The 27551-nt window shown below is 33.5% G+C and overlaps 2 protein-coding genes and 1 pseudogene across 5 annotated transcripts; 1 reads left to right on the forward strand and 2 right to left on the reverse strand.

Moving 5' to 3' along the window:
• The first annotated feature begins 1885 nt into the window (after positions 1 to 1885).
• On the forward strand, positions 1886 to 13095 carry LOC146902657 (two-component response regulator ARR2-like; annotated as a pseudogene). Its single transcript, XR_015023247.1, has 8 exons — positions 1886 to 2296; positions 2382 to 2497; positions 3718 to 3852; positions 9662 to 9840; positions 10010 to 10390; positions 11022 to 11098; positions 11216 to 12397; positions 12498 to 13095. The product of XR_015023247.1 is annotated as a two-component response regulator ARR2-like (transcript).
• Positions 13096 to 14394: 1299 nt separating this feature from the next.
• Positions 14395 to 17668, reverse strand: EMB2768 (Tyrosyl-tRNA synthetase, class Ib, bacterial/mitochondrial). Of its 3 annotated transcripts, none has more exons than XM_085738966.1 (2): positions 16234 to 17668; positions 14395 to 14942 (listed from the first exon to the last, which is right to left on the reverse strand). In XM_085738966.1, the coding sequence occupies exons 1-2, from the start codon at positions 17627 to 17629 to the stop codon at positions 14821 to 14823; spliced, it is 1518 nt and encodes a 505-aa protein (XP_085595092.1). In that variant the 5' UTR covers positions 17630 to 17668; the 3' UTR covers positions 14395 to 14820. The 3 variants fall into 3 exon arrangements, with proteins under 3 accessions (XP_085595092.1, XP_085595091.1, XP_085595093.1); XM_085738965.1 differs by having other exon boundaries at positions 16196 to 17668; XM_085738967.1 differs by lacking the exon at positions 14395 to 14942 and having other exon boundaries at positions 15928 to 17668.
• A 1612-nt stretch (positions 17669 to 19280) lies between these two features.
• On the reverse strand, positions 19281 to 22245 carry LOC146902659 (COBRA-like protein 7). The gene is made up of 2 exons (XM_085738968.1): positions 21679 to 22245; positions 19281 to 21003 (listed from the first exon to the last, which is right to left on the reverse strand). Exons 1-2 carry the CDS (start codon positions 22196 to 22198, stop codon positions 19580 to 19582), a joined length of 1944 nt encoding a protein of 647 aa, XP_085595094.1. The 5' UTR covers positions 22199 to 22245; the 3' UTR covers positions 19281 to 19579.
• Between the last annotated feature and the right edge of the window lie 5306 nt (positions 22246 to 27551).

Here is a 27551-nt window from a genome sequence, read left to right on the forward strand (position 1 = left end):
AACAACAATTTCAACTCAGATTTTTTATTTTAAAATTCTTTTTTTTAAAGAAAGAAATAAATATTAATTAACTTCTTTTTGAAATATAAATAAATAATATATACTTCAACTAAGAACATAGATTTTATTTTCAATCCCAAATTGTTATGGTTAAAAAATTGCCCAAACTGATATTAAACCCCAGTGTTAATACTCTCTAGTAAGTCAGAATACCAGGAGCTCATCCCTCTGTTTTTCATTGTTTTTTTGTTATGTAGCTTTGATATGAGATATCAATGGCTGTTTCATAAAACCGCAGCAAAGAAAATTCTACAATTTTCGGTTTATTACTTCCTCTCTCCATTGATATCTCATCTCACACCTCCATTTCCTGTCAGCCAAAGAAAAAGCATTAGACCTACACACAATTAGCATGACAGACAGAGAAGACATAAATGATATATTTTCTAATGAAGATGTTTGTTACCTGTTTTTTCTGATGTAGATTTGCTTTTTTAGATCTATTATTTTGCAGATTTTTGTTGTTGTAGAGATAATTGTAAAATCATATTAGGACTGTGTTTGGATATGTATTTTCTCTCTAACTACTCATCTTCATCATCTTTCCACTTTCTTATTTTGCCTCTTATGTTTTGTTGCTGAATCTGAACATAAAATGTAGTTTGTTAACATATGATATGAAACTCAACAATAAAACAAAGACAACAAAAATTAGTTTAGTGATAACTTTGATAGTTTTTTTTTTTTGAAGGAAATAGTAAAACTTTGATAGCTTTGTTAAGAGGAAAATGAATTCTTGTAATAAAATTGGGTAGAAAAAACATATGAACCAGATATTAATATATAAGCTAACTAAATATGTTGTTCCATACAATGATTTTTTCAGGAAGTGTTCCATACAATCACACTTGTATCTTTATACACACCGCCATTAAACTCCTTTTTTTTTTTAAACAATTAAACTCCTTTCTTACGTAGTTTTTTTCTTTATTTCTTCATAACAGTATATAATCATAAAAAAAACATATACCAATCAAACTCTTCCCTTTGTTTCTTCATCATTTATTTAAGGATGTCTTTCTTTGTAGTTTGTTGAAGTGAAAAGAACATCAATTGACTTTCCTGCAATATATCATATTTTCAATTTTATTAGCAACATAGTTTGGATGTAAAACTTTATTATAGATATGAAATAATCTATTTATTATAGTTTGGATGTGAATGATTTTTGGTATTTGTCATGTTATGCGGCTGAAGAAAAAAGTAAACTCAGATTAATATGATGATATGAAGGACATAAAAAAAATGAAGACAATTTTACAAAGGAAAAAGAGTTCACCTTACCCATGTTCTTCCTTTATGGGTCTTCTTCGTCAATGAAAAAAGTGAACATCTTCTGCAAAATAAGAAAAGAAAATGAAGATTAGAAAAATGGAGAAGATGATGAAGTATAGATAAGAAAGGGTGAGAGAAAGAAGAAGAAAGTTTTGAGATTATTGAATTATATAAAAGTGTGTTGAGAATAAAATGAGTTTGAATTTGAATTTCAAATTTTAGAGCCAAAAAATTGGAGTAGGGAAGTGTGAACTTTTGATTGAAAAGGTGTTCTCTAACATTAATTTTTTCACTGTGATGACAATGTTAAAGTGAGGCATGAGAAGAGTAGTTGAACCAAAAGTGTACTTTCTAAAAAAGACCAGATTTACCCCAAAATTTGAGAGGTTTGCATAAAAAATGGATAAAGGCATAAATAGATTTTCCACAAATGTAAGAAAAAAGACCAGATTTACCCCAAAATTTGAGAGGTTTGCATTAAAAAGGGATAAGGGCATAAATAGATTTTCCACAACATGTTTTTTTCTTATATTAAAGGAGATTAAAGGAGATGGTTGAGACACTCGGTGCTGACTTTAGACGTTTCACGCTCTTGAATGATCCTGCTCACAATGTGATTGAGGTTGTTATCGAGAAGAAAAATGGGAAATTTTGCTTTACGCATGGTTGGGGCGAACTAGGAAGCTTATATGATATCCAGCACGGCGCGGAAGTGACTTTGATAAATGTCTGCCCCTCCAGATACGGCATTCAGGTCAAGGACCGTTACGGTGAAGAAATAAGTTATCCCAAACAAGTGCCGCCATTTAGCCTCAAACTCAATCGCGAATTGTTCCCTAAGGGAACGGGGTCAGAGGCCGTCATTCACGCACCACCCATTCCCTATAGACATGAAATAGGTTGCTTCAAGTGGGGATTTGCCAAGCTCTTAACTAAAGATGATGTACTTAGCAGTGTTCTGGTACGATTTTCTACCATTTTATTGCACTTATGAATTTGTTGTCTATTTTATATGTCCTCATTTGTTTCTTGCCAAAACATTCCAGACATTTTCCTATGACACATTCTCGGAGTCTATCTTATCAAAAAACACCAAGACGATCTACCTAACGGATGATACCGAGATCATATGTAGCAGTCTCCAGGGTGACTTCAAGGAAAGGTTTGAAGATTTTGATCACAGACGAAAATGGTGATTGCATAAACAATACGAATAATGTTGTCTACAAAGAAGTTTTTCGCAATTTCTGATTATTGAAGTTACAAGTATTTTTATATTACCATTTCTGCTATATCCGACCAAATCTAACGTTCCTACATCTTAATTACAATATTCGACTATTTCTATTGAGTTAATGTTTACACGGGTAAAAGATCTAGTGTTTTCAATCTCAATAACACATTAATTTAGCTATTTTCTTCCATTTCTAAACATCATGATCACTAAGCATAGTACTCATCAATTCCTTAAAAGTACTAGAAATGTACTTTTTGACGTACATTTTTAGCGTAACTTTTCACCATTTGATATCAATTTAGTTAGGCTTAATAGGTCATTTGGTCCCCTAATTAATTTCAAGTTTTCATTTTGGTCCCATAACTAATAAAACTCATGTTTTGGTCCCTCATGTTTGTCTCCATCGGTCAAATAAATCCTCGACCGTTAAGTTTAACTTTAAACCTTATAAAAAAAAAGTCTAACTTTAAATGTCTATGGTGGACCAACCTTAAGAGTGGTCCACCATAGACCTTATTAAATTGTTTATTTTAACCGTTTGAGTTTGATACATCAGCACCATCATCTTCATCTATTCCCCAGAAATCAGAAATCCAGAACAAAAAAAATTATACATCACACCATCATCTTCATCTATTCCCCTTTCTCTTTCTCTCTCTCACTCGTTCTCTCTCTTCTCTCTCTCTCTCTGTAAGAACAGACAAACAAATTCGATCCAAGAAAGCCGAAATCGAAATTGAAACTTTCGTATCCATTACTTTCCGATTCATAGTGTGTTGAGCGAAATCGAAATTTTCTAATTCAATCAAATCTAGGGTTCAAGATTTCAATTTCAATTTTCATTATCTCCATTCCAAATTTAGTTTCTTGGTTTCATGACATTGAAGATTATGTTGCCTTTCATATGTGTTCTATTTTTTATTTTTTTTAAGGTTTTAGTGTTTAGTTTGGATTTTGTGTTTAGTTGGATCTCTGCCATCGAACCAACACATCCACAACCACCACAACATGGGTTTTTTTGATCGACACCATTCTTCTGAAGCTCCCCAAAATTCGTATTCGCTTTTCATGATCCCAATTCCCAATCTCTGTTTTACTTATTCTTTTGGTGTTATTAAACGTTGTTTTGTTGATAAAATTGGTAGAGATAGATATGAGACTGTTGCTGGTGATTTTGTTCTTAAGGAGATTTTTGATATTGGCTTTTATGGTGGAATTGTTGATGCTGGGAACCGTTTTACAACTATTGCTGGGAACCGTTTTGTTAATTTACAACTACTGTGAATAGCTTTCTGTCGAAAAAAAAACTACTGTGAATAGGTGGGAACCGTTTTATGGTACTGGCTTTTATGTAGTTTCAATTCAGTTTTTTTTTTTTTGTTCATTTTCAATTCTAATTGTTTATGTGTTTAGATTGAACCAAATAAGTGTGTTCTTCGATTCAGAGATTTTTTTATTTCAATTTTTTTTTTATAGTTGTTGTTTTTGGAATTTTTTTTTTGGTGTTTGATGATGTTGTTTATATGGTTCAGATCTCGAAATAATTTATGGTAGTGATGTGAGGAATTGATAGAAATCTATGGTGATGATGATGTTGTTGTTGTCGATGGTGGTTGATGTTTCTGGATTTTTCGGGATAAATGATGAACATGATGATGGTGGTGATGAATATCATGTTGAAGATGATGAACAAGAGTGAGGAAGAAGATGAAGAAATGGATAATTAATTAGATGTTGTTGATTCACCGTAAGATACAATAGAACATTGTAATCCAATGGTTCTCCTTTAAAAAAAAGATCAAATGGTTAAAATTAAACAATTTAATAAGGTCTATGGTGGACCACTCTTAAGGTTGGTCCACCATAGACATTTAAAGTTAGACTTAACAGTCGAGGATTTATTTGACCGGCGGAGACAAACGTGAGGGACCAAAACATGAGTTTTATTAGTTATGGGACCAAAATGAAAACTTGAAATTAATTAGGGGACCAAATGACCTATTAAGCCATTTAGTTATTAGGGTTATTTTTGAAGTACTAATTAAAGGGACAAATTACAATATGATCAATTTTGCAGGGGTTGAAACAAAAGAAAAAGGACCAAAAGCCAAATAAAAATAGTTGCAAGGACGAAAATCAAACTAGAAGATCAACTGCAGTAACTTAAACCAAAAGATGGTATATAATATTTACATGAGCAGTTACATATTTGAACTTATTTTAAACAATCTTAAACCGTACATAAATGAGTACACTTCAATTGTAAAAACAACGAGTTCTAGATATTTTTTTTAAGGGACACTGTTATTGTTAAGTTCCCTGCGCTGGAGATGCTCTTATGAGCTTGCTTGGTAAAGCTAAAGGTTGAGCTCCATTGGCGATGAAGTCAAGATCATGATGAGATCCTCAAATTTAGTAGTGAAGAATCATAGAATCATAGGGATAAAGATCATAGACATCAACAAGATAGAGAATGTGTGTTCATTGGTAGAAGCTCAAATGAAGACATTGAATTAGTATAAATTGATAAAAAGATGATAAAGTGGGTACATACTAGTCCTATCTATAAGACTAACCAACTGTGTAACCAACTTTCTAACTTTACTAATTAATTGATTAACTAACTAATAACTAATCCTAATTAACCAACTAATTCTAACAAGTTTAACACTAGTAGCTCACATTTTTTTCTAGTGCATATTTGCATGAATGTTGTCTTCAAGGAGGGGGAGCATATTTTTTATACTTCTTGTCTGCATGAATTAGATTCAAAAGTATGTTTCCAATAAGAATAACACTATTTTTTTACCCGCCTTCGATCTCATATATAAACAATACAAAAAAAAAAAACAATATTACACCTAAGAGAATTAGTTTCTCTCTAAAAAAAAAAGAGAATTAGTTGAAATCATTTAATAAGTAGTAATTGAATTTTCTAAATTTCCCTTTATGAAAACTTGTTCCATGAGAAGAAAAAAAAAGAGAGTTATTGAAAAAATATGACTTACATCAACTGAAGGATAATTTATAAAAACATTCTTGCTTACATTATACTTATCTCACAGCCGAACTTCATATTACCCTTTTTCCTTTCCTTTCCTTAGAAATTGGAGGGTTAACACAAAAGAAAATAAAAAAATGGTACAACATTTGCTTCTATTTTATTACCCTTTTTCCTTTCCTTTCCTTAGAAATTGGAGGGTTAACACAAAAGAAAATAAAAAAATGGTACAACATTTGCTTCTATTTTATATCAGTAAAAGTTACTTTTTTGTTCCTATATTAGAGACTCGAGGGAGTATGTTAGCTTTGAACCCCTTAGGCTAGTCAAAACTAGTTTTAGTTTATGACCATCTTTTTTAGTCTCCAGGTGAATGTTGACTCGTTTAATTTAGCTATTTTATTCCAATTTCAAAGATCATGATTACTAGGCTTGGTACTAATCAATTCCTTAATCTTTGTTTAAAAATCCTGAAATTTAAGAAAAATCTTGGGAGTTTTAATAATTTTTATTTTCTTTCTTTTAATCCCTAAGCCTTGTTTTAAGGGTACTGATTAACATTTGTCGCTAACCATTGATGCCACCAATAAAATTAAGATCATTTTTGAATTTGTCTAAACTTTTTTACTTTCAACTGGTAGCTTACACCATTTTCATTGCTGCTTCTTGGAGTTGAAGGTAGCAATGACAACATTGTCTTGAAATTCACATTTCCTTGAAGGCGTGGCGTTGGCTTCTGGATCGCTAATGATCTTCGTTCCAAATGCATAATTTTTCTTCAACATTTATATCTTAACATAGCTTCATTCAAAAGCCATAAAAAAACCATAATGAAACATATAACATTAAAAGTTCGAATCACCGCGAGTTCTATGTTTTGATATTCATGCTCCCAAAGGGACTATAGAAACGAAATTGCATAACATCTTTCATGATTATAGGAATGTTTTGCCAATTACAGGATACAAATTCGCTTGGCAAATTCCCATAATGTTTTGCCAAATTGTGATGTGATCAAATCATATAAATTTCCCTTTTTGCTTTGTTCTCTGCTCTCTCCTATAACCAGGCCAAAGGGAAAAAAAAAATGCTACTTCAGTTATTTGAGGACTTGACATCAGCTTAAATAATACATGGTATCATCATCATCACATTATAAAATAGGCTTAAATGCACTTTTGGCCTCCTATGTTTTAAATAGTTGCGATTTTGGCCCTCTATAAAAAAAAAATGGATATTTTGATCCCCTATGTTTTGACCCTCTTTTGATTTGCTGATTTTGACCAGTCAACGCCCATGTGTCAAGTCACTTAACTGAGGTGGCATACATGTGTGTAATTATTATTTAAAAAATAAAAGAAAATTATTTTCGCAATTAAAAAAATAAAAAAAGGATGGACAATTTACACAAAATCTCAAGGCTTAAATATGCAAACCGTCCCTGTAATTTGGGCGAGTTTTGATTTTCTTCCCTGTAAAAAAAAAAAATTAAAAACATCCCTTTAATTTTTTTTTTTAAAAAGGTCCCTGGCCCCACCCAAACCTTGAAGTGGCATGGTTTTGGCCACGTGGCAGTTGTTGACTATGTAACTTTTGCCACGTGGCGCTGACGTGGCTTGCCACATAATATTAAATTTTAAAAAATCTGAAAATTGTTTTTTTAAATTAAAAAATCTGAAAATAATTTTTAAAAATAAAAAAAAATCCTAAAAATATTTTTAAAAAAATTCCGATTGTATAATTTTAAAAAATATAATTTTTTGAAATATGAAAAAAATGGAAAATTATATAATTTTTTAAAATCAGAATATATAATTTCGAAAATTATTAAAAAAACTGATTTTTTTTTAAAAATCATAATATTAATTTCAAAAAAATCTGATTATATATTTTTTAAAATTATGTGAAAATAATCTGATTATATGTTTTCATAACAAATCATAATGGGTTTAAAAAATCTGAATATATAAATTAAAAAAATTTATTTTTTTCCAAAATTTCGAAAATTCTTTTTTAAATTTAAAAAATCTGAAAATAAATTTAAAAATCATATAAAAATTCAAAAAAAAATCTGGAATTTTTTTTTGGAAAAAAACTGTTAAAATTAAAAATTTTGAAAAAAAAGTGAAAATTAAATTTTTGAAAATTAATTTTTTTAATTTGAAAATTATATATTATATTTTTTTGAAAAAGTATTTTCCAAATTTTTTATTTTTTTAAAGTTTATTTTCAGTTTTTTTTAATTTTTAAAAATAATTTTCAGAAATTAAAAAAATTTAAATTTTTAATGACGTGGACAACCACGTGGCCAAAACCATCCCATGTGAGCAAAAAAGTGGGGCCAGGGACCTTTTTAAAACAATTTTTTTTTTTACAGGGATGTTTTTAAATCTTTTTTTACAGGGACGAAAATCAAAACTCGCCCAAATTACAGGGACTGTTTGCATATTTAAGCCAAATCTCAATGACCGATTCTTCCATTTTCAACAACCGCAAAATCTCTTATCCCTTCCACTGTTGTTTTTGTTGTTGTTGTTGTTGTTCATAATCTTCATAACCACAACCCAATTTCATCGCAGAATCGTTTCTTCCATTTTTGTGTTTGATGGATCTATCACACCATCATTCCAATTTATCTCTCAATTTCTCATCTTCTCACGCTTCTCCGCCGCGCCGTCCACCGATTCCCGATGATTCCATCGCACTCCACCTCGAATCCAGCTTCCGCGATCCATCAAACCCTGTCCCCACCGTTCCTCTTCAGCTCATGGAACCACAAACAGAGAAAGAAAACAGTTGCGCCATCGATATCGAATCGATAAACGAAAAAGATGATAGAGAAGTTGAAGAATTTTGTATTCTAGGTCATTCAATGTGTATCAAAAGACGAAGAGATTTCAAATCCTTCCAATGTTTTGTGTCATTATCACCATAAGATTTTCGTCCAACTGCCGTCGACCTGGAACACCCTTTTCTTCTTCTTCTTCCTTCCGCTTCAAAACATAATCACAAAGACAAGCACAAGGTTGCTTAAAACACTTCCACTTGACTTTAACAGCACAAAGGCAGATTTGAAGCTGATAGAAGGCATAGTTGTAGAACATAATGAATTGGGTTGTTGAAAATGGAAGAATCGGTCATTAAAAAATAAAAGAAAATCATGTTATGTTTCTATATATTCCATCCTTTTTTTATTTTTTTTAATTGCCAGAATTATTTTCTTTTATTTTTTAAATAATAATTACACACATGTATGCCACCTACTTGACACATGGGGTTGACTGGTCAAAATCAGCAAATCAAAAGAGGGCCAAAACATAGGAGGTCAAAATATCCATTTTTTTTTTATAGGGGATCAAAATCGCAACTATTTGAAACATAGGGGGCTAAAAGTGCATTTAAGCCTATAAAATACTGTTACAATGATACATCTGCTTATAATGTAAATAGCAGATTTTTATTTCTGATATTTATCCTCCTCACTATTCTTCCATTTTTTCCTGAGGAAGAAAGTTCATTATTCATTTGTGAACAATAGTGTGTGTATGAATCATGCGTGAGGTTCTGCAGAGCACAAAAAAAAAAAAAAGAACAAAAAACATATCAAGTCAGTTCAAAACCTGAATAATGACCTAATGCTTTATGGCTATATTATAAATGATTACAAAAGGTAAGAAAAAGGTTGTTTAAATACCTGTTCCTGAGAGCGGAAATACATGAAGGGTGTATAATATAAAAAGTTTGATACCCTAGACGTATAAATATCAGCATATATGCGATAATTAATTTAAACAGTTCAATATCAAAAGTGAGAAATGATAAAACAAGATCGTGAACATCAAAAGGAAAACACCTACTTCTCAATTTGTCTCATCAAGTGACTTTTATCCCACATATCCATGTGGTAGAAATCAATAGATCGAGTACAGGCTGGTTTTCAAATGAAAAAGCTCTACTCTTTGAACTTACCTTGAATTGAAGAGCTCCCCATCCGCCTCCAACATTGGAGCAATTTTCTCAACCAGTCGTTGCATAACAATAATTAGCAATTTATTATTCATTTGATTTAATTGATTATGAATTTTGAGTGATAATTTTGTTGAGTTCATTTCAGTTACTAAATGCAATCGAGCTGAGACTGCACTTTCACTACTCAGAGAGAACAAGAATGGATTTGATATTGTTATTAGTGATGTGCATATGCCAGACATGGATGGATTTAAACTCTTAGAACATATTGGATTGGAAATGGACCTTCCAGTTATTAGTAAGTACTTTGGTTTTTGTTTTGTTTTCTTTAACTTAGATCTGTTAGTAGAGTGTATTGCTATTTTTTTTTTTTTTTGAACAGAGAGTGTATTGCTATTGAGATTTGAGATAGTAGAGTGTATTGCTATTGAGATTTGACACTAAAATGTTTTGTATAATGATTATAGTGATGTCTGCGGATGATGGTAAAAATGTTGTTATGAAGGGTGTAACACACGGTGCTTGTGATTACTTGATTAAACCTGTTCGTATTGAGGCTTTGAAGAACATATGGCAGCATGTGGTTCGGAAGAAAAAGAATGAGTGGAAAGATACGGAGCAATCAGGTAGTGCTGATGAGGGAGATCGACATCCAAAGGCATCTGATGATGCTGATTATTCATCTTCTGCTAATGAAGGAAATTGGTGAAACTCAAGAAAGAGAAGGGATGATGAAGAGGAAGGTGACGATAGAGATGACTCGTCAACACTAAAGAAGCCTTGGGTTGTTTGGTCTGTCGAGCTCCATCAACAGTTTGTGGCTGCTGTGGATCAACTAGGAATTGACAGTATGTATCCTCACCAGCACTTTTCAAATGTTTTTTTTTTCTTTTCTCTTTCATCTTTTGTTTTCCGTGCAGATCTATCTAAAAGACTATCTGGTTGAATCATTGCATCTAGATTTTGTAGACCATCAACTTGTGTGAATCAATTTTCAAACTATACTAGTCTATAATTTTATGAATAATTAAGATTCAGTTATGGTTTTACAATTTCAGCAATCAAGTTTTATCCTATTGGTTGGTATCAGAAACCAAATTTTCTTTAAAACCATTTAGCGTGTTGTCTTTCTCAATGTTCTTTTCCACAGTTTCTTTGTTCTCTATCTACCCTATAAGTTCTACTATTGATTCATTTCTTATTGGATCCTCTATTAGTTCTATAATAGATTGAACTGCTTCAAGGTAGTTTTTTAAATTACAGTTTTATCCTGAATGCATTCATTTTCCGTCATACATTTTGCTTGTATGTTCCATCACAAACCTTAGCAATCTCATCTTGGTTCACTATCCAGTGTTTTTAAAAGAATTATATTTCTGAATTAGTATATTGTCCCTAATATTTGTTTGAGTACCTTAGCTATGAAGTATTGTGGTTATTTTTAGTCTTGCCTGATTCAAGTTTGATATTTCTGCGCAGAGGCTGTTCACAAAAAAATTCTGGAATTGATGAATGTTCCTGGGCTCACTAGAGAAAATGTTGCCAGCCACTTGCAGGTATCATACTGTTATTCGCCTACTTCAGAAGGGACCCAAGTTAAATTTTATATCCCTATGTTTTCTTGTGGTCATCTAACGGAGGTAACATTTTAATTTTTTTTTTTTTTGTTACAGAAATATCGATTGTATTTTCGAAGGCTGAGTGGAGTTTCTCAGCACCAGAATAATTCATTTCTCAGCCCACAAGAGGCATCATTTGGCACGATTTCGTCAATGAACGGACTTGACCTTCAAACTCTTGCAGCAGCTGGCCAGCTCCCAGCGCAAAGTCTAGCCACTCTTCAAGCAGCAGGACTTGGTAGGTCAACTGTGAAATCAGGCTTACCAATGCCTCTCATGGATCAAAGGAACCTTTTCAGTTTTGAAAACCCAAGGTTGAGATTTGGAGAAGGGCAACAACAACTTTTGAATGGTAGTAATAATAAACCAACAAATCTTCTTCACGGAGTTCCTACTAACATGGAGCCAAAGCAACTCGCCAATTTGCACCAGTCTGCAGCACAGTCCCTTGGCAACATGAATATGCGAGTCCCCGCTTCTGCTACACAGGGAAATCCCTTATTGATGCAGATGGCACAATCCCAACCTAGAGGTCCAATGCTAAGTGAAAATACTGGTTCTCATGTTCCAAGATTGCCGAACCTCTTGGGGCAGTCTACTGTGTCAAATGGAATTTCTGACGGTCTTATGGGGAGAAATAACATGGCTAGTAGCAGTAGAGCGCCTTCGTTTAATCCTGTTCCACAGAGCTCTTCGTTTTTGAATTTTCCCATGAATCAAAGCACTGAAATGTCTGTTAGTAATTTCCCTCTCGGAAGCACTCCAGGTATATCTAGTATCACAACCAAAGGCTCATTTCAAGCCGAAGTTAATTCGGGAATTAAAGGATCAGCTGGATTTCCAAGTTATGATATTTTTAACGAACTGAACCAGCAGAAATCCCGGGATTGGGGGATGACAAACCAAGGTCTAACATATGATTCCTCATCGCATGCAAATCCTTTACATGGCAACATCGATGTCTCTCCGTCGGTTTTAGTCCATCAGGGCTTTTCTTCTGCTCAACAAACCGGACATAGCAGAGATGCTTCTTTGCTTGGAAAATCTCCTTTCTCTCTTGGAGAAGGCTTGGAACAAGGTAATCTCCAAAATGGTGGCAGTCAACATTTCAATCCTCTTTATGTTGAAAATTCAACAAGGGTTAAGGCTGAAAGAGTTCCTGACGCGAGCTCCCATACTAACCTCTTCCCTGATAATTTCGGGCAGGATGATCTCATGAGTGCACTTCTGAAACAGGTCTGTCGTCTCATAATTCATTCTTTCTATGGATTCAAAATATTCATATGCTTGCATATACTTTTTCCATTACAAAAATCATTTTTTGTGTTTCTTGCAGCAGGAAGGCATTGGACAAGGCGAGAATGAGTTTGACTTTGACGGGTATTCTCTGGACAACATTCCTGTCTAGAAGAGACTCTCGCCAGTTCTTTCTGATTGCAGTTACCGGTGTAAATAGTTGCTGTCACATATGCACGATATCATTCTGCAATTAGCTATTTTCAATCCGAGTCTAAATTATTCGACAACAGAATTTCATTGATGTCAAATATTCTTCAAACTTCTGGGAGTAGTGTACTATAATGGTTTAGTCTGGACACTCATAGTTGATCAAGATGAATCAACTACAGAACTTGACCGCATAAAATGCACAAGGCATGTGCAATTTTTGACTGCTGCTATTGTAGCAACATTTCTAGCAATGTTCTAATTTTAGGGTGTTCTTGAAGAGGTATGCTTGGGTTAGGGCAGAATTGCAGAAGCAAGGTTTTGATAAATCTGCAAACTCGCGTAGGAGTATTTCTAACTTCAATAACAAATAATGAAAAAAATTGCTTTGTTTCCTCTTTTAATTTTATGTTCTTCAAAGTAAATGACTGTCATGTGTAAATATTTTTATTTGGTTGCTCAAGACATTTGTTCTGACTATTCTTTTCCGGATGTTTATGTTCTTCTGTCAGTAGTTTCATGTTTTTATGTTGAAGTTATGAATTCTTCGTACATGAACATGGTTTGGTACTTATTTGTGTTTTTATGTTATGGCTACATGTCCTTATGAGATGAAGACAGTGATCATAGGCATGCTTTAGGGATATATCAGTACTTAACCTCTTTGTAGGAATCTAGACTAATAGAAGGATTTTTATAAACTCAGTGGTGATGCATATGCTATTATTTGGATTGATGAAAAGGAATCAGATAGTGCGGAATGAAATAGCGTCACTTATTGAAAACAAAAATAAAATGAAATAGTGGTCACTTACTTAGCTTTTTGTGGCAGTTTGTTTACATACATAAATAGGTTGTAGGTGCATACTTTTGGATATTACTAAACAAAATGTTTTATGCATTTCATAATGTTAGATAAAACGAGTATAAGTATTGGGAGTTGTTTTTTTTATTCTAAACAAAACATTTACTTTTTGAATAACATTTTTTTTTTGTCAAGTAGTCTATTGATTAGAAGTCACATTTTTAAGGTGAATAAATGGGGTGTCCGAGGTTCAAACCTCGGCCCCTACATTTAACAATACATTGTCCCTGCCAACTGAGATATGTTTACGGGGACTTTTTGAATGACATTTTAGTCTCTTAAAAAAACCTTATGTAAGTTTTATAATTAACCAGTAACGTATGAGTTTTATTAATTTACAGTCTTGATCATTATGGTTGAAGTGAAAGAATAAATAAATTTCAATAAATATAATCATTTAAATTTATAATGCGTAGAGTTAAGTTAATGAAATTCACAAATTTAACTACATCATAAGAACCAGTTTGGTTTCTTTCCATCTTTTAGATACGAGAATTGTCTTGATTCCAAGTTACTTGTACTTTTTATAAACCCTACTCAAGTCACTGCAATCGCCATAAGTGCTTTTTTACAGTCATAAAACAAACTGAAACAACAACGGTTCATCTCTATTGACATAGGAAATAGAGTTACCATCTTAGTTCTCATGTAGCACAGTGCCTACAATCTCCAAATGAAACTCATGTTATTGTTAAACTTATGCATGTATGCTTTCATCATCTATCAAGACAACGTCAAAAAATGCAAAGAAACTCTTTAGTTACAAACAAATTTATTTTTTATGAAATCAAATTATCATTGATAACAAAACATTTTTAACCATATATGCATTGGTGCCAACAATCTTGCACTTCTCATGTAAATAATTTGAGTGGGTGATAAATATTAAATAACGCCCAGACAGAAGTACTCAAAGACAACGAACAAGAAAGAAACAAAGTAAAATTATAATACCAAAGGACTTTCGATAGAAAAGTAACATATTTCTATCACTACAAATCTACAATCTTCCGTACTGTAACATGGTTGAAAGAATCATATCAGTTGAATAAGTATTACAACAAAATCTAAACTAGACATAAAGCATGGATGTTACCACACCGCGACTCGGTCCACTGATATTTCTCATTCTTGTTTCTGTGACGAGGTCAATATATGAATCAAATCCTATCCAGGACAACAGCAAGCCAGAACCGCAAAATCAAACGGAACATAACCACTACTACAACATGAAGACAACTAGCAACAATGGTAGAAGCATCAATGTAGCAAAGGAAAATTCCTTCCTGGAAGCACGGCTGGTTGGAAATACAGAAGGAAGAGAACATTCCTCCTCATTGAAGAAGATTTATGTGGGAAACCCGTCACCACAAACGATACCGATTCCAGGAGTAGTTTTCTTTTCATCGGTAGTGATGTTTGATTTGGACTTGGGATCTCTTGTGCAACACACATTAGTCCCATTCTTACCTAACAGTAACAACCATAAAAAAAAAAAGAGTTAATTATACATATACAAATTCCTAAACTAAACCAAATTAAGTTCCTGTTTCGATAAACAACATAATTAAAAGCTTATGGCATAAGTTCTTATCATATAGGTGCGTTATTTCCATAATAAAAGATTAAAATAAAGTCAAAACCATTTTCGGTATAAGCTGTAAGTTGTTTACATAGGTGGCTTTTGTATGTTCTCTAAAACAGTCTCACAAATGCTTATGTCAGCATACATAAGTCCTCTTCAACCTTCTCACAAGTGCTTAGGTAAGTAGATAAACTCGAATAAGTCGATCCAAACAAATCATTATTGAAAAAATTGCAATACCCTTAATCAAATCTTAGATCAAACAAATTGCGATCCAAATTTCAACCAAGACAAAAACAGTCCCAACAAGGCTGATCTGAGCCTGCATCTGCTTCAAATCACCAGCCGTTTCAACAGTAGTCATCAGATCCGTCTGCGCAAACCAGCGAAAATGGTGCCGTTCCCATCGGCCTCAGGGAGGGTAGTACCGTCCTCGAGAATAGCATTGGAAGCAGAAACCAAAAGCCCGTCGTGCTGAAACCCGACAGCGACTTTCCATGACTTGAGTTCATTGAGACTGTTGTTGAGCACGCTCAACGTTGATTCGAATCAGTAGGGTTGCTTCTTTGGGTCGGTGACGTTCGGCGGCAGTTGTACTCCGGCGGTGGAGTATGAGATGAGTATACCATTGCACGATTGAGCATTGGTAAAGGACATCGTTGCATGTATGATAAACTTATCTACTTGTATATTAGCAAAACATCAACTACTCAATGTTATTGGTATTTATAACTCAAATCAACTATGGTTAATCAACTTATCTACTTTTTTTTGTTTTGAAAAGGGACTTGACTACTTTTATATTTAATAATCAAGAAATTTTAATCTTACAAATTGATTGTCCTGCTGCAATGATAGACACTCCAAAAATTAGGGGACAGCTGCAAAGTTTATTAATAAAGGAACCAAGTAACAGATGTCACCAATGTCATGAAAGCTATTCGGTGGAACACCAAGCAAAAGAAAAATTGGCATACCATTTACCAGTAAACATACTAGTTGGAAAGGGAACTTCAAAGTTACTGCGTAGCAGCAAAATCAAAGGTTTACTAAGCATACATAAACCAAACAGAATAAATAAAACACTCCCCAAAGAATATTCATCTAATAAATCCTATCATGCTATTCGTACCAGCACCTTATTCTTTTTTCCCGCAGATAAAAGGAGAACTTTACCATCCACTATATCAGCTGCCTCAATCCTCTTATTTTCACTATCTACTCTGCTATTATTCAAGTAAACACCTCCTTGCTTTAACAACCGACGTGCAGCAGATTTGCTGTCGAACAAACCAGAAGAAACAGAAAGATCAACCAATGACTGATTCAAAACTTCATTATAAGCTAAAGAACAAGACGGGACATCCTCAGCAATCCCCTCAATTGTTTTCCAGTCCAACTTTGTCTCAGATCCCGGCCTCAACGCTTCAGTCGCCCTAAGAGCTTCGCTCAAACCATCTTCTCCGTGAACAAATCGAGTAACTTCTTCAGCAAGCCTACGCTGAGCATTATTAGGCACATATCCAGGCTTCTTCATCTCTTCTTCCAACTTAACTATCTCATCAATATCCAAAAAAGTAAGAATTTTCAAAAACCTAACAACATCAGCATCCGGAACCGAGAAAAAATACTGATAAAACTTGTATGGAGATAACATGGACGGAGACAACCAAATTGCACCATCCTCCGATTTACCGAATTTTGTACCATCGCTTTTCAACAAAAGAGGAAATGTCAAACCATAGGTACCACCTTCTACCTGCAATATCTTCCTAATCAACTCAGTTCCAGCAGTTATATTACCCCATTGATCACTACCCCCAATTTGAACATTAACACCCTCATTCTGAAACAAATACAAAAAATCATAACCCTGCAATAACTGATATGTAAACTCCGTATAACTCATTCCTTGTTCAGATTCTAATCTCTTCCTAACACTCTCTTTAGCCATCATTGAACCTACTCTAGCATATTTACCAACCCTTTTCAGAAAATCCAATAAACTAAACTCTTTCCACCAATCATAATTGTTCAAAACAACAACAGAATCATTAACATTACCAAAGTTTGGATGATTTTGAGCACGACCCAAGATTGTTCTGATGGTTTTTTCAATCCCAACAGTGTTCCTCTCCAAAGTCTCAACGTCAAGTTGAGGTCTTTCAAGGCTTTTCCCTGATGGGTCACCGATACGCGCGGTGGCACCACCGATCAATGCGACGACGTTATGGCCGGAGCGGCGGAACCATGAGAGAACAATGAGAGCCAATAAATTGCCCAAATGCAAGCTCTGGGCAGTTGGGTCGAATCCACAGTAGACTTTTACGGGTGCGTTGATGGTGTTTGATGAAATGCTTCTGAGAGATTCGTTTGTTATTGAGTCCAGTAACCCTCTTTGTTCGAGGATTCCGATGACATTCGGAGGTTGTTGGTGTTGGAGAGTGCAGGTTGTTCGAGAAAAGGGGAGGCATGAAGAAGAAGAAGAAGAAAAGGGGGGTTTGAATGGAAAGGTGAAAAGCTTGGCGGAATGAGAGAAGAAAATTGACCTTGAAACAAAATTTGTGGCCATTGTTGTGTTGATGATGATGTTGGGGGATTTGAGGTGTGTGACTCCTGAAGCAAAAATACTCAAGTGCAAGTAGTAGTGATACTCATAAAAATATTTTCCTAAATTTTTTAATAATCATTTGCATTTTATTAAAAAAAATAAAAAATCAAATACATTTTATAATGAGTAAAAAGTTGATGAAATTCACATAAACTCCAACTACATCATAAAAACCAGTATGGTTTCTTTTCATCATTTAGATACGAGAATTGTATTGACTCAAGTTACTTTTACTTTTTTAAATTTTGACCCCTACTCAAGTTATGAAATCGCCATAAGAGCATGCACAATTGCACATCCATAGTTTTCTGCCAGAGACACCATGTCTGATAATATTTCACATTTTGATAGTGTCCTGCAATAGCAATCGTTCTCTTACAAAGCATCGGTGCTTTTGTGATTTGCTAAATTTTAAAAATAATATAAAATTAAATTTTGATCTTAAAAGATGTTATATACTAAATGAAAAAGATGTTTTTTAAGATTCATATTAATGTTCTCAAAAAAAAGATTCATATTAATGTATTTTTTCGTGTATGTTTTTATATGAATCTTAGACATGAAACTATAAAATTCATATGCAAATGGAAAAAAAAATTACAATGAAAAAAAAATACAAGAACAAACTTGCTATATTAGGCTAAATTCCACCCTAAATATAATCTTTCTTATAATTTTTTTTTGTCGAAGACGAGAAATTTAAATTAGGTGAGAGGATATGAGAGGTGAAAAATTGAAAGAAAAAAAAAACTCTAATATCAATGATCAAACACCATTTTATTTCCACAATGTGAAACAATCTCGTGATTTTTGACAACAAATCAGATAATAATGAAGACTAATAATCCAAACATGCAAATCAAATTCCTTAAATTTCGTTCCGTGAGCTGAGCTCAATTGGTAGGGACAATGCATATTTTATGCAGGGGCCGGGTTCGAACTCCGAACACCCCACTTCTCCACATTTAATTGTGTGAGTTCTAACCACTAGGCTACTTGACAAAAAAAAAAATTCCTTAAATTTCTCCAGATTCCCGACCACAAATAGCGCAAATTAATTCTTCCTGGATGGAACACGTAAATGTTGCACAGTGCGTCAGTGCCTATAATCACGTCAATTTCTTCATAATAGTAATATTCATTTGTCCCGTGAGCATAGCTCAGTTGGTAGGACAATGCATTATTATATGCAGGGGCCGGGGTTCGAACCCCGGACACCCCACTTATTCACCTTATGAGGTGAATTCTAGCCACTAGGCTACCGGACCAAAAAAAAAAAAAAAAAAGTAATATTCATTTATCTCTAAAAAAAAAAAAGTAATATTCATTTACTTCCAAAATGGAAAAACAAAATCTCCAAATGAAACTCATGTTATTGTTGAACTTATGCTTGTATGCTTTCATCTTCTATCAAGACAACTTCAAAATAATTTGATTAAAAAAAAAATAAAAACAGAAATTCTTTAGTTACAAACAGTTTCATTTTTTATGAAGTCAAATTATCATTGATAACAAAACATTTTTAACCATGGATGCATTGGTTTAGTTTCCACAATCTTGCACTTCTCACGTAACAATTTGAGTGTCAGTGATAAATAACGCCCAAACAGAATTATAATAAAAACAGTAAAATTATAATACTAAAGAACTTCCAACAGAAAAGTAACATATTTCTATCACTACAAATCTACAATCTTCTGTACCATAATAACAAGGTTGAAAGAATCATATCAGTTGAATAAGTATTACAACAAAATCTAATCTAGACATAAAGCATGGATGTTACCACACCGCGACTCAGTCCTCGATATTTCTCATTCTTGTTTCTGTGACAAGGTCAATGTATGAATCAAATTCTATCCAGGAAAACAGCAATCCTGAACCGCAAAATCGAATAGAACATAACCACTACTATAACAAGAAGACGACTAGCAACAATGGTAGAAGCATCAAAGTAGCAAAGGAAAATTCCTTCCTGGAAGCACCACTGGTTGGAAGTACAGAAGGAAGAGAACATTCCTCCCCATTGAAGAAGACTTTCTTGGGAAACCCGTCACCACCACGAACAACACTGATTCCAGGAGTAGTTTTCTTTGTGAATGAGATTACTGACTGTTGTTTCCCAGGCACCCTAGGATCTGTACGAGGGTTAGCTCCATTTGTTTCTCCAACAAGGTAGTTCAATCCCTCCAAACCTTGCATTATTATCGTACTATTAACACCACCTATTTCTATGGCGCTTGCATTGAACGAGTACATTTTCTCAAAACCTGCAGCTGCTTTGTCCATTTGCACAGCAGTAAACCAGTCTGCAAAATTAGTCTCACCCCAATTGAAAAGTGTGACCCTTGCACTCCAGCCTTTATTATAATCTGACAGTAAATGCCAGTTGATGCTCACACCGCAGTTATCACCGCAAGGTGGTGGGTTTGGCGTTGGTAGATGTTTTATCCCCGCCCACGCATAAGCCTTGGCAGTTCGGTTCTCAAAAGGAACAAGGACAGCATCGGAGGGAAGCCACATGGCAGGTGCAGTAGTACTACATGTTCTTGCTGTATTCTTGGGGCATCCACATGCACACGTTTTGCAAGGAATAACTGATTCATTGTAATAAGCTGAAAATGAGACACAGCATTTACTTGATGTTCCCTTGGCTGCTGTAATGTTACACACAACCTGCCAACTTGCCATTACAGTTTTGTTTAACGGCAACCCTGTTGGATCTGGATTCTCAGTAGGACTAACACGAACCGGAGGACCGCATTTGTAGTCAGGGTTAAGTGAACCACTAATCTTCCAGTTCTGTGGTGGTGAAAGCTCGGATCGGTTAAGCACCGGCGGCATTTTGTACACCTGCATTTGGAATCTCGAAATAGACTTACTAGGATCCATAGATTTTGGCAATATAGTACCGTTCCGGCAACAAGAAGGAATTTTCCCAACATCAGTATCATTGAATTTAGTAGGAGGAAGATCAATAATGGTAGGCCTCCTCTGACAATTCAATACATTAGCAAAATCAAGCTCTTTGTAGTATGTACCTTGCTTACCAAAAATACAACCAGAAGCATCCAGAACAGACGGATAAGCTCCTTTCATTGTAAATATGAACTCGTCATTCATCCAGTCCCAGCTCAACCTCCAATTATCAAGCCTTCCGAGAGGATTTTGGTTACCAATCGTAACCTCTGCCCAGTAATTTGAATCATAGGATCTAATCACATCATACATGATCGTAAGATCACCATTTTGACGCGGCAGAAACTTTTCATCTGTAGTAATGTTTGCTTTGAACTTAGGATCTCTTGTGCAACAAACATTAGTCCCATTCTTACCTAACAGTAACAACCATTTAAAAAAAAAGGTTAAATTAAGTTCCTGTTTCAATAAACAACTTAATTAAAAGCTTAAGGCATAAATGATTATCATATAGCTGCTTATGTATAAACTATTTCTATAAGAAAAGATAAAATAGTTGTTTTCGTAGGCAATTATCATAAGTTCTCTAAGACAGTCTCTCAAAACGTCTCACAAGTATTTATGTAAGCATACAAGCCACATATTTGAGCTTATAGTTATAGCTTATGTCTTATAAGCTCATTTGACTAAAAAAGAACTGATTGGTAACCGTCACATTCTCACGAGCTTATAGCTTATTTTTACTAGCTTATAGCGTTTTTTGATAAGCTAATACCCTTGTAACCTTAATTGGAAAAAAATATTAATTAATTTTTTTTGTCATATTTATAAGCTAGTTCAACAATGAATTTTACCAAACAATACATACAAATTCAATGATCTAGCTTATGGGCTGTCAACTATAAGCTAACTTACAAGCTATTCACTATTTTGGACAAAACAGAGCCTCAATGAGTCGATCCAAATAGAACCTTATTCAATAAATTACAAAACCCTTATCACACTCGATTTGAAACAAATCGTAGATCAAAGATCAAACAAATTTCAACCTATACAAAAAATTCCAAAAAAAAAAAAGGAAAAGAAGGTACCTTGACCCGTGGTTTTTTGACAGATGAATCCATCATTAGCAAGCTTGATCGACTTCGGCAACGGAACATCCGGCGGCGCCACACCAAAAACAGTCCCAACAAGACTAACCTGAGCCTGCATCTGAGTCAAATCACCAGCCGTTTCAACAGCAGTCTTCAGATCCGTCTGTGGAAAACCAGCGAAAACGGTGCCGTTTCCAACTTGGGCAGGGAGGGTAGTACCGTCAGCGAGAACAGCATTGGAAGCAGAAACAAGATACTCGTCGTGCTGAAACTCGACGGCGACTTTCCATGACTTGAGTTCATCGAGACCGTTGTTGAGCACGCTTAAGGTTGATTCGAATCGGTAGGGTTGCTTCTTTGGGTCGGTGACGTTAGGCGGCAGTTGAACTCCGACGGAAGAGGAGTATGAGACGAGTATACCGTTGCACGATTGTGCATCGGTAAACGACGTCGTTGTTAGTATGATTGTTGCTAAGAGGATGGTGAAGAAGCTACAGAGGTTTCGTAGCGAAATCATCGCCGTAGTGTCTGTTTGGGATTTTGTTTCCTTCAAATTCGAAATTTGAAGCCGTGTGAGAGAAACCAAATATATATACTGTTTCTTTATTTTTTTTGAAAGTAAATAACAGTACATCTAAAAAAATTGGTATTTTTAGTGTGAAATAAATTTGGTATTTATTTATTTTATAATTGAAGATACAGGAAATGAATGGTTAATTTTTTGTAAAAGGAAAATGAAGAATGGTTAAACGCGTTCAAGAAATGGAAAGGGTCATCCAGCTTAGAAGAAGCTGTAATTTGAGGTGTGCTAATGATATATTTTTGACTTAGTGTGATGAATGATCTTAGAACGTGTTATGTTTTTATTTAATTTAATTTAATACTATAAGATTATACTTTTATTTATTTAGAGTAAGTTTATAGTTTATATCTTCTTTTATTTATTTATCTATCTATGCCGTGTGTGAACTGTATGAATTGATTAATTCAGAGGACAGGGCATGTTTGCTGGGGTTGCAATTGCGTGCCGTTCCATTTTCAAAAATTATTTAATTTGGTTTGTGTAAAAAGACTAGCAAAAAGGTTTTGTGTTTTTCTTTTACTAACTATTGAAACGGTCCTCAACAGCTCTAAAAATCTCGTGCTTTAAATTTGAAATGCTGGATGCCGGAGACAGGAGGGAGCTTTTGGTATTTGTTGCTTTATGTGCTCTGATTGGTTACTTTTTGGATACATGCCGGATGCCCCCAATGGCCAATGAATCAAGGACTCAAATTTTGACAATTTATTTTGAGTAATAGTTATTTTGGTTTTTGAATATGTGATAATCAGTCATAATAATTTTTTAATGTATTAAAAAATTTAAAATAGTTTTTGATTGTCTCCTCTGTTGGTCAAAATAATCATTACACTAAAATAATCTATAAATTCTCACAATAACTCTTTTTATATAATGACTGAATGACAATAAATAAGTATTTATAAGGACCGATATGACAATAACTAAGTATATTGAAAAACTAATATGACAATATTAATAAAACATTTTAACATCAGGAACTATTTTGATTAACGAAGTGCACAATCACAGACAATTTTGAAATTTTGATACATTGAGGGATTATTGTGACTACTCATTACACATCCACGGACCAAAGTGACTATTACCTCATTTATTTTTTTCACTTAATCATTTCTCACGCATTATCTAAATTTCTCATTTTGCTCCGGTTCAAATTATATAATCTGAAGCATATATATGTGCTATTTAGGGTTATATAATCTGATATTTTAAAAAATGAGAAACACTTATCAGATAATGTGAATATCTTTGTTGCCAAATGACCATCGTACTATCTCACAAAAACCGTACATTAGTTTTGAGAATGATATGAATGGTCAACAATGACCATGACATCATAACTGTCCTTAAAAGAAAAGTATTTCTACCGGTCTCAAATAAAAGCAAAAATTGATGTCTTTTGTCCAAAAGTTGAAGTAAATACATCCATTTTTGTTGACTTAACTTTTGTTTATATTCAAGTCTAGAGGGAGTAGGAGAGAAAATTGGAATAAGAAAAGATGAGAATTGCAATGAAAATGAAGAAAAATACAAAATTGTTTATAGTCAAATGACAATCTAGACTATAACTACAGGAAGTCAAGGAACATGTAAATACATCAATTGAACCAACAATTCATGACGACCAAATTGAAACAATCGTCCAAACCATGCTTACTAAGCCACAATCCACAAAATGTGTGTTTTCGCATCATATAATTTGACATCATGCCCATATTGTTTTAGATTATACAATCTAAAACGTACTCAGAATGTGTTAAAAGGTTGCTTTAGTGGGTGTGATACACTTCATATTATAAAACCTAAACTAGTAAATTACAAGATTTTTGTTCGGTCCACTTTGCACCGACAATTTTTGTAGTCCACGACGCACATAACCTTAAAAAATTAGCGTGTTTGGTTCATTAGCAAATCACACCACATAACCTTGAACACTCATCCAATAAATATGAGAACTAAGCTAGTTAAAGTTTACAACAACAAGGAAAAACTCAATAACGTTGATGTTACACTGTCTTGCTTGAAGGATCGTCTGAACCAAATTAAATGCCATCTCAACCAGAAAGACACAAGAAAGATGGAAAATGTTAAGTATCATCATCTGTCAATCGACTCAATGGACGCGTTTGGTTCACCCAAATATGAAGCTCCAAAACAACAATAACGTGAGAACCATTTTCTATACATTTGGTCAGCATAGTTCTATGAGACTTGGTGAGATCTTTTCATGATATTTATGAAAATTTGATTCAGACTGGAGCCAAAAACGAAATAAGGGCTTGCATAGATAGACTCAATGAAAAATTTAGTTTGATTGATATGTGATTTTGTTGTGTTTAATTACGTTGCTTTATGTTTTTGTATTTTATTGTTGAAGTTGATTGATATGTGATTTTGTTGTGTTTAATTACGTTGCTTTATGTTTTTGTATTTTATTGTTGAATTATGTTGTTAAAATTGTTATGTTTAATTTACGTTGTTGTTGTAGAATTAGATTTAATGGCAGACATGTTTGTTTTTTTGTGTTTTGAACAATTTAGAATATATGATCCAAAAATGTCAAACCCTCCAAAACACAAGTTTTTAACATAGTTTGGGTACATTTCAGATTATAAAATCCAGACTTAAAAAAAATCGACAAAACGGAGTGCGAACGAGAAAGGTGGAAGGTGGAATAAGAAATCAAACAATTTTTTTTGTTTTGAATTACTGGGTGATTGGCCAATAACATAAGCCCGATCGTATAAGGAGCACTATTTTTTTACTAAAGCACTATTCTTTTGTTTTTTCCTCAAATATTCTCAAGTTAACCGTTGGTATTTTTTTCTTCTGTGATGGTCGGGGTTTGAACCCCGAATCTTGCATATATTATACAATGTCCTTACCAACTGAGTTAAATCCATGATGACAGTTCACCGTTGGTATTGTTAGATGGACGAAGATTTTCTCTATTTAATGGGTATTTTTATTTAGAGAGATACACATAATGAATACAATATTAATATTTTTTTTTAATTTTTTTTTTGAAACAACAAATTTTATTAAACAACCAGATCTCTGCTCAAGACGAACAGAGACTGACGAATCAGAGGATACAAACTAAAAACGCCTTAAAAAGACGGAACACCCAAAATTAAACACCCAACCCTAAAAAACACCCCCGAAGATAAACCCACGAAAACACATCACCACCTAAAACAGACTCATTCACGAAAACAAGCACTGTAAAAACGGTATCCACCACCACCCATCGTCACTACTCACCCCCAAAGAACGTCTCTCAAAATAAAACTCACTGACCCCAGCTGAGCCACAAACGAAAAGCTCCTACCCGAATGATCATACAACTTCCACCACCTATCGACCTCCGATCCACCGAAAGAGCACAAAACAAAAGCCCAAAAATCAACTAGAGTCCAAGAACTGACTCCCGATCTCTATTTATTGTAATGTAAACTTCAAATTTAAATTAGTTTATATATATATATATATATATATATATATATATTATTTATTTCATGCATTATAAACTTCAACTTTAAATCAGTCTTTTATATTTTTCCATACTATATATAAAGAAAATAGACTTAAAATTCATACATTTCTGCTGCCTTTTTCAATATCTATTTTACCCTTCATTTAAACTATTTTAATAATATTTAATCCTTTAATAATATTATTTTAAATTTTAATCAAAAAAAGTAAATGTCATTAAAATAGGAAATATTTCACGGAACAATATTATATATGAAGAGGATAGATATTATGGGCTAAAATTTTTATAATTTCAATTATACTCTTAAACAAATGTTACTATATTAATTTTTTTAATAAAAATTTCCCCATATTAATGTTATGTAATGTTGTTGGTGGTATTAAAAAAAGATAAGTATTGATATTATACTTGTTAAATTATTGCTGTTATTGAAAATTTAAACATGGTTTTATGAGTTTGTTACAATTTGAAAGTCACAAATTTGTACTTATAATTTTAATCAAAATTAAAATTTCATAATTTACATGCATCAGTGCAATAAAAAGAGCGGACGTGCCCGTCTTTTCGCTAGTAAAAATAATGGTTCTTGTCGTTTATAGATAATAGATAATTAATTTCTTTTTTAAAAAAACTAAGAGGTCACGTCTAAGAGAAAAAACTAGATCTCACAACTTACCCATCTAAAGTTCGAATTTCAACTTAGATAAGTATTCAAGTTTAATGTTTGACACACGTCGAATAAGATTACTTTCAATAGAGAAAAACAATGAAAAACAAACAAAAACTAATGGTGTAAAGTATTTTTGTGATACCCATAATAAAGAATTTCAATTTCACTTAACTTTTCTAAAATTATTATAAAATGCAATATACTTACCTCTTGTTCATGAAATTGAAATATCCTGAGGTGGAGGGTTTGAGAGAATTCATAAAACTTAAAGAAAAATAAAACAGAGAGATAATTAAACGAGAACAAAGTATCATTAATATTTTGTAAATATATGGAGGTGGGAGTATCAACCAAAACTTAATGTTCATAGCTTCTTAAACACTACTATGTGGCCTAAATATTTCTACTTGGATCCTTCTACAAAATGGTCTGCTTCGACAAAAAAAAATCACGAGTTTTTCTTTTTCCACCCTCCATTTTCCTTGCGCGTCCTTCAAAATCTACATTTAGGCTCTGCTTGAATTTTATAATCCTAGGCATCCTTTAGGCCTTTTCAAATGTAGAATCTCAATTTGTTCATAACACACAAAAGGGAAAAAGAAGATTGCTTTTTTGACAAAGAATATTTCCAATTGACACATGGAAATGACCATATTGCCCCTGACGGTAGTTAACTACCGCTGGAAAACACGCCGGTAGTTAACTGCCGCTGGTACCCAGCGGTTGTTAACAACCGCTCAAAATTGCTTTTGTGCAGATTCCCACTTGTTCTGCCACCCACTTCCATTTTTTAATTGCTTTTTGCCACAATCATCTTCTTTTGATTCTCTACTTCAAAAAAAAACACCATCTTTTCATTCTCTTTCTCTCTCCTCCTCTTTGTCTCTTTCCTTCATCACCATTTAGAACCATTTTTTAAGTGCTTCTTCATTTCTTTTTCATCAGTCTATGTTAAATTGATCTTTCTTTCTAGTCCTTTGTTAATTGTTTCTCTGATACCAAGTTCCACATACATATTCTCTTCGCATCTTCTTAATGACGGATGAATTTGAGTCACTAGTATTCTTATAATTGTTGAATGTTTACAGCGAACATCGGGAATATGTAAAAGATCTTACATG

Source organism: Medicago sativa, chromosome 8 (assembly GCF_051527215.1).
Source record: "Medicago sativa cultivar Bolivia chromosome 8, Bolivia_mono, whole genome shotgun sequence".
Taxonomy (NCBI): domain Eukaryota; kingdom Viridiplantae; phylum Streptophyta; class Magnoliopsida; order Fabales; family Fabaceae; genus Medicago; species Medicago sativa.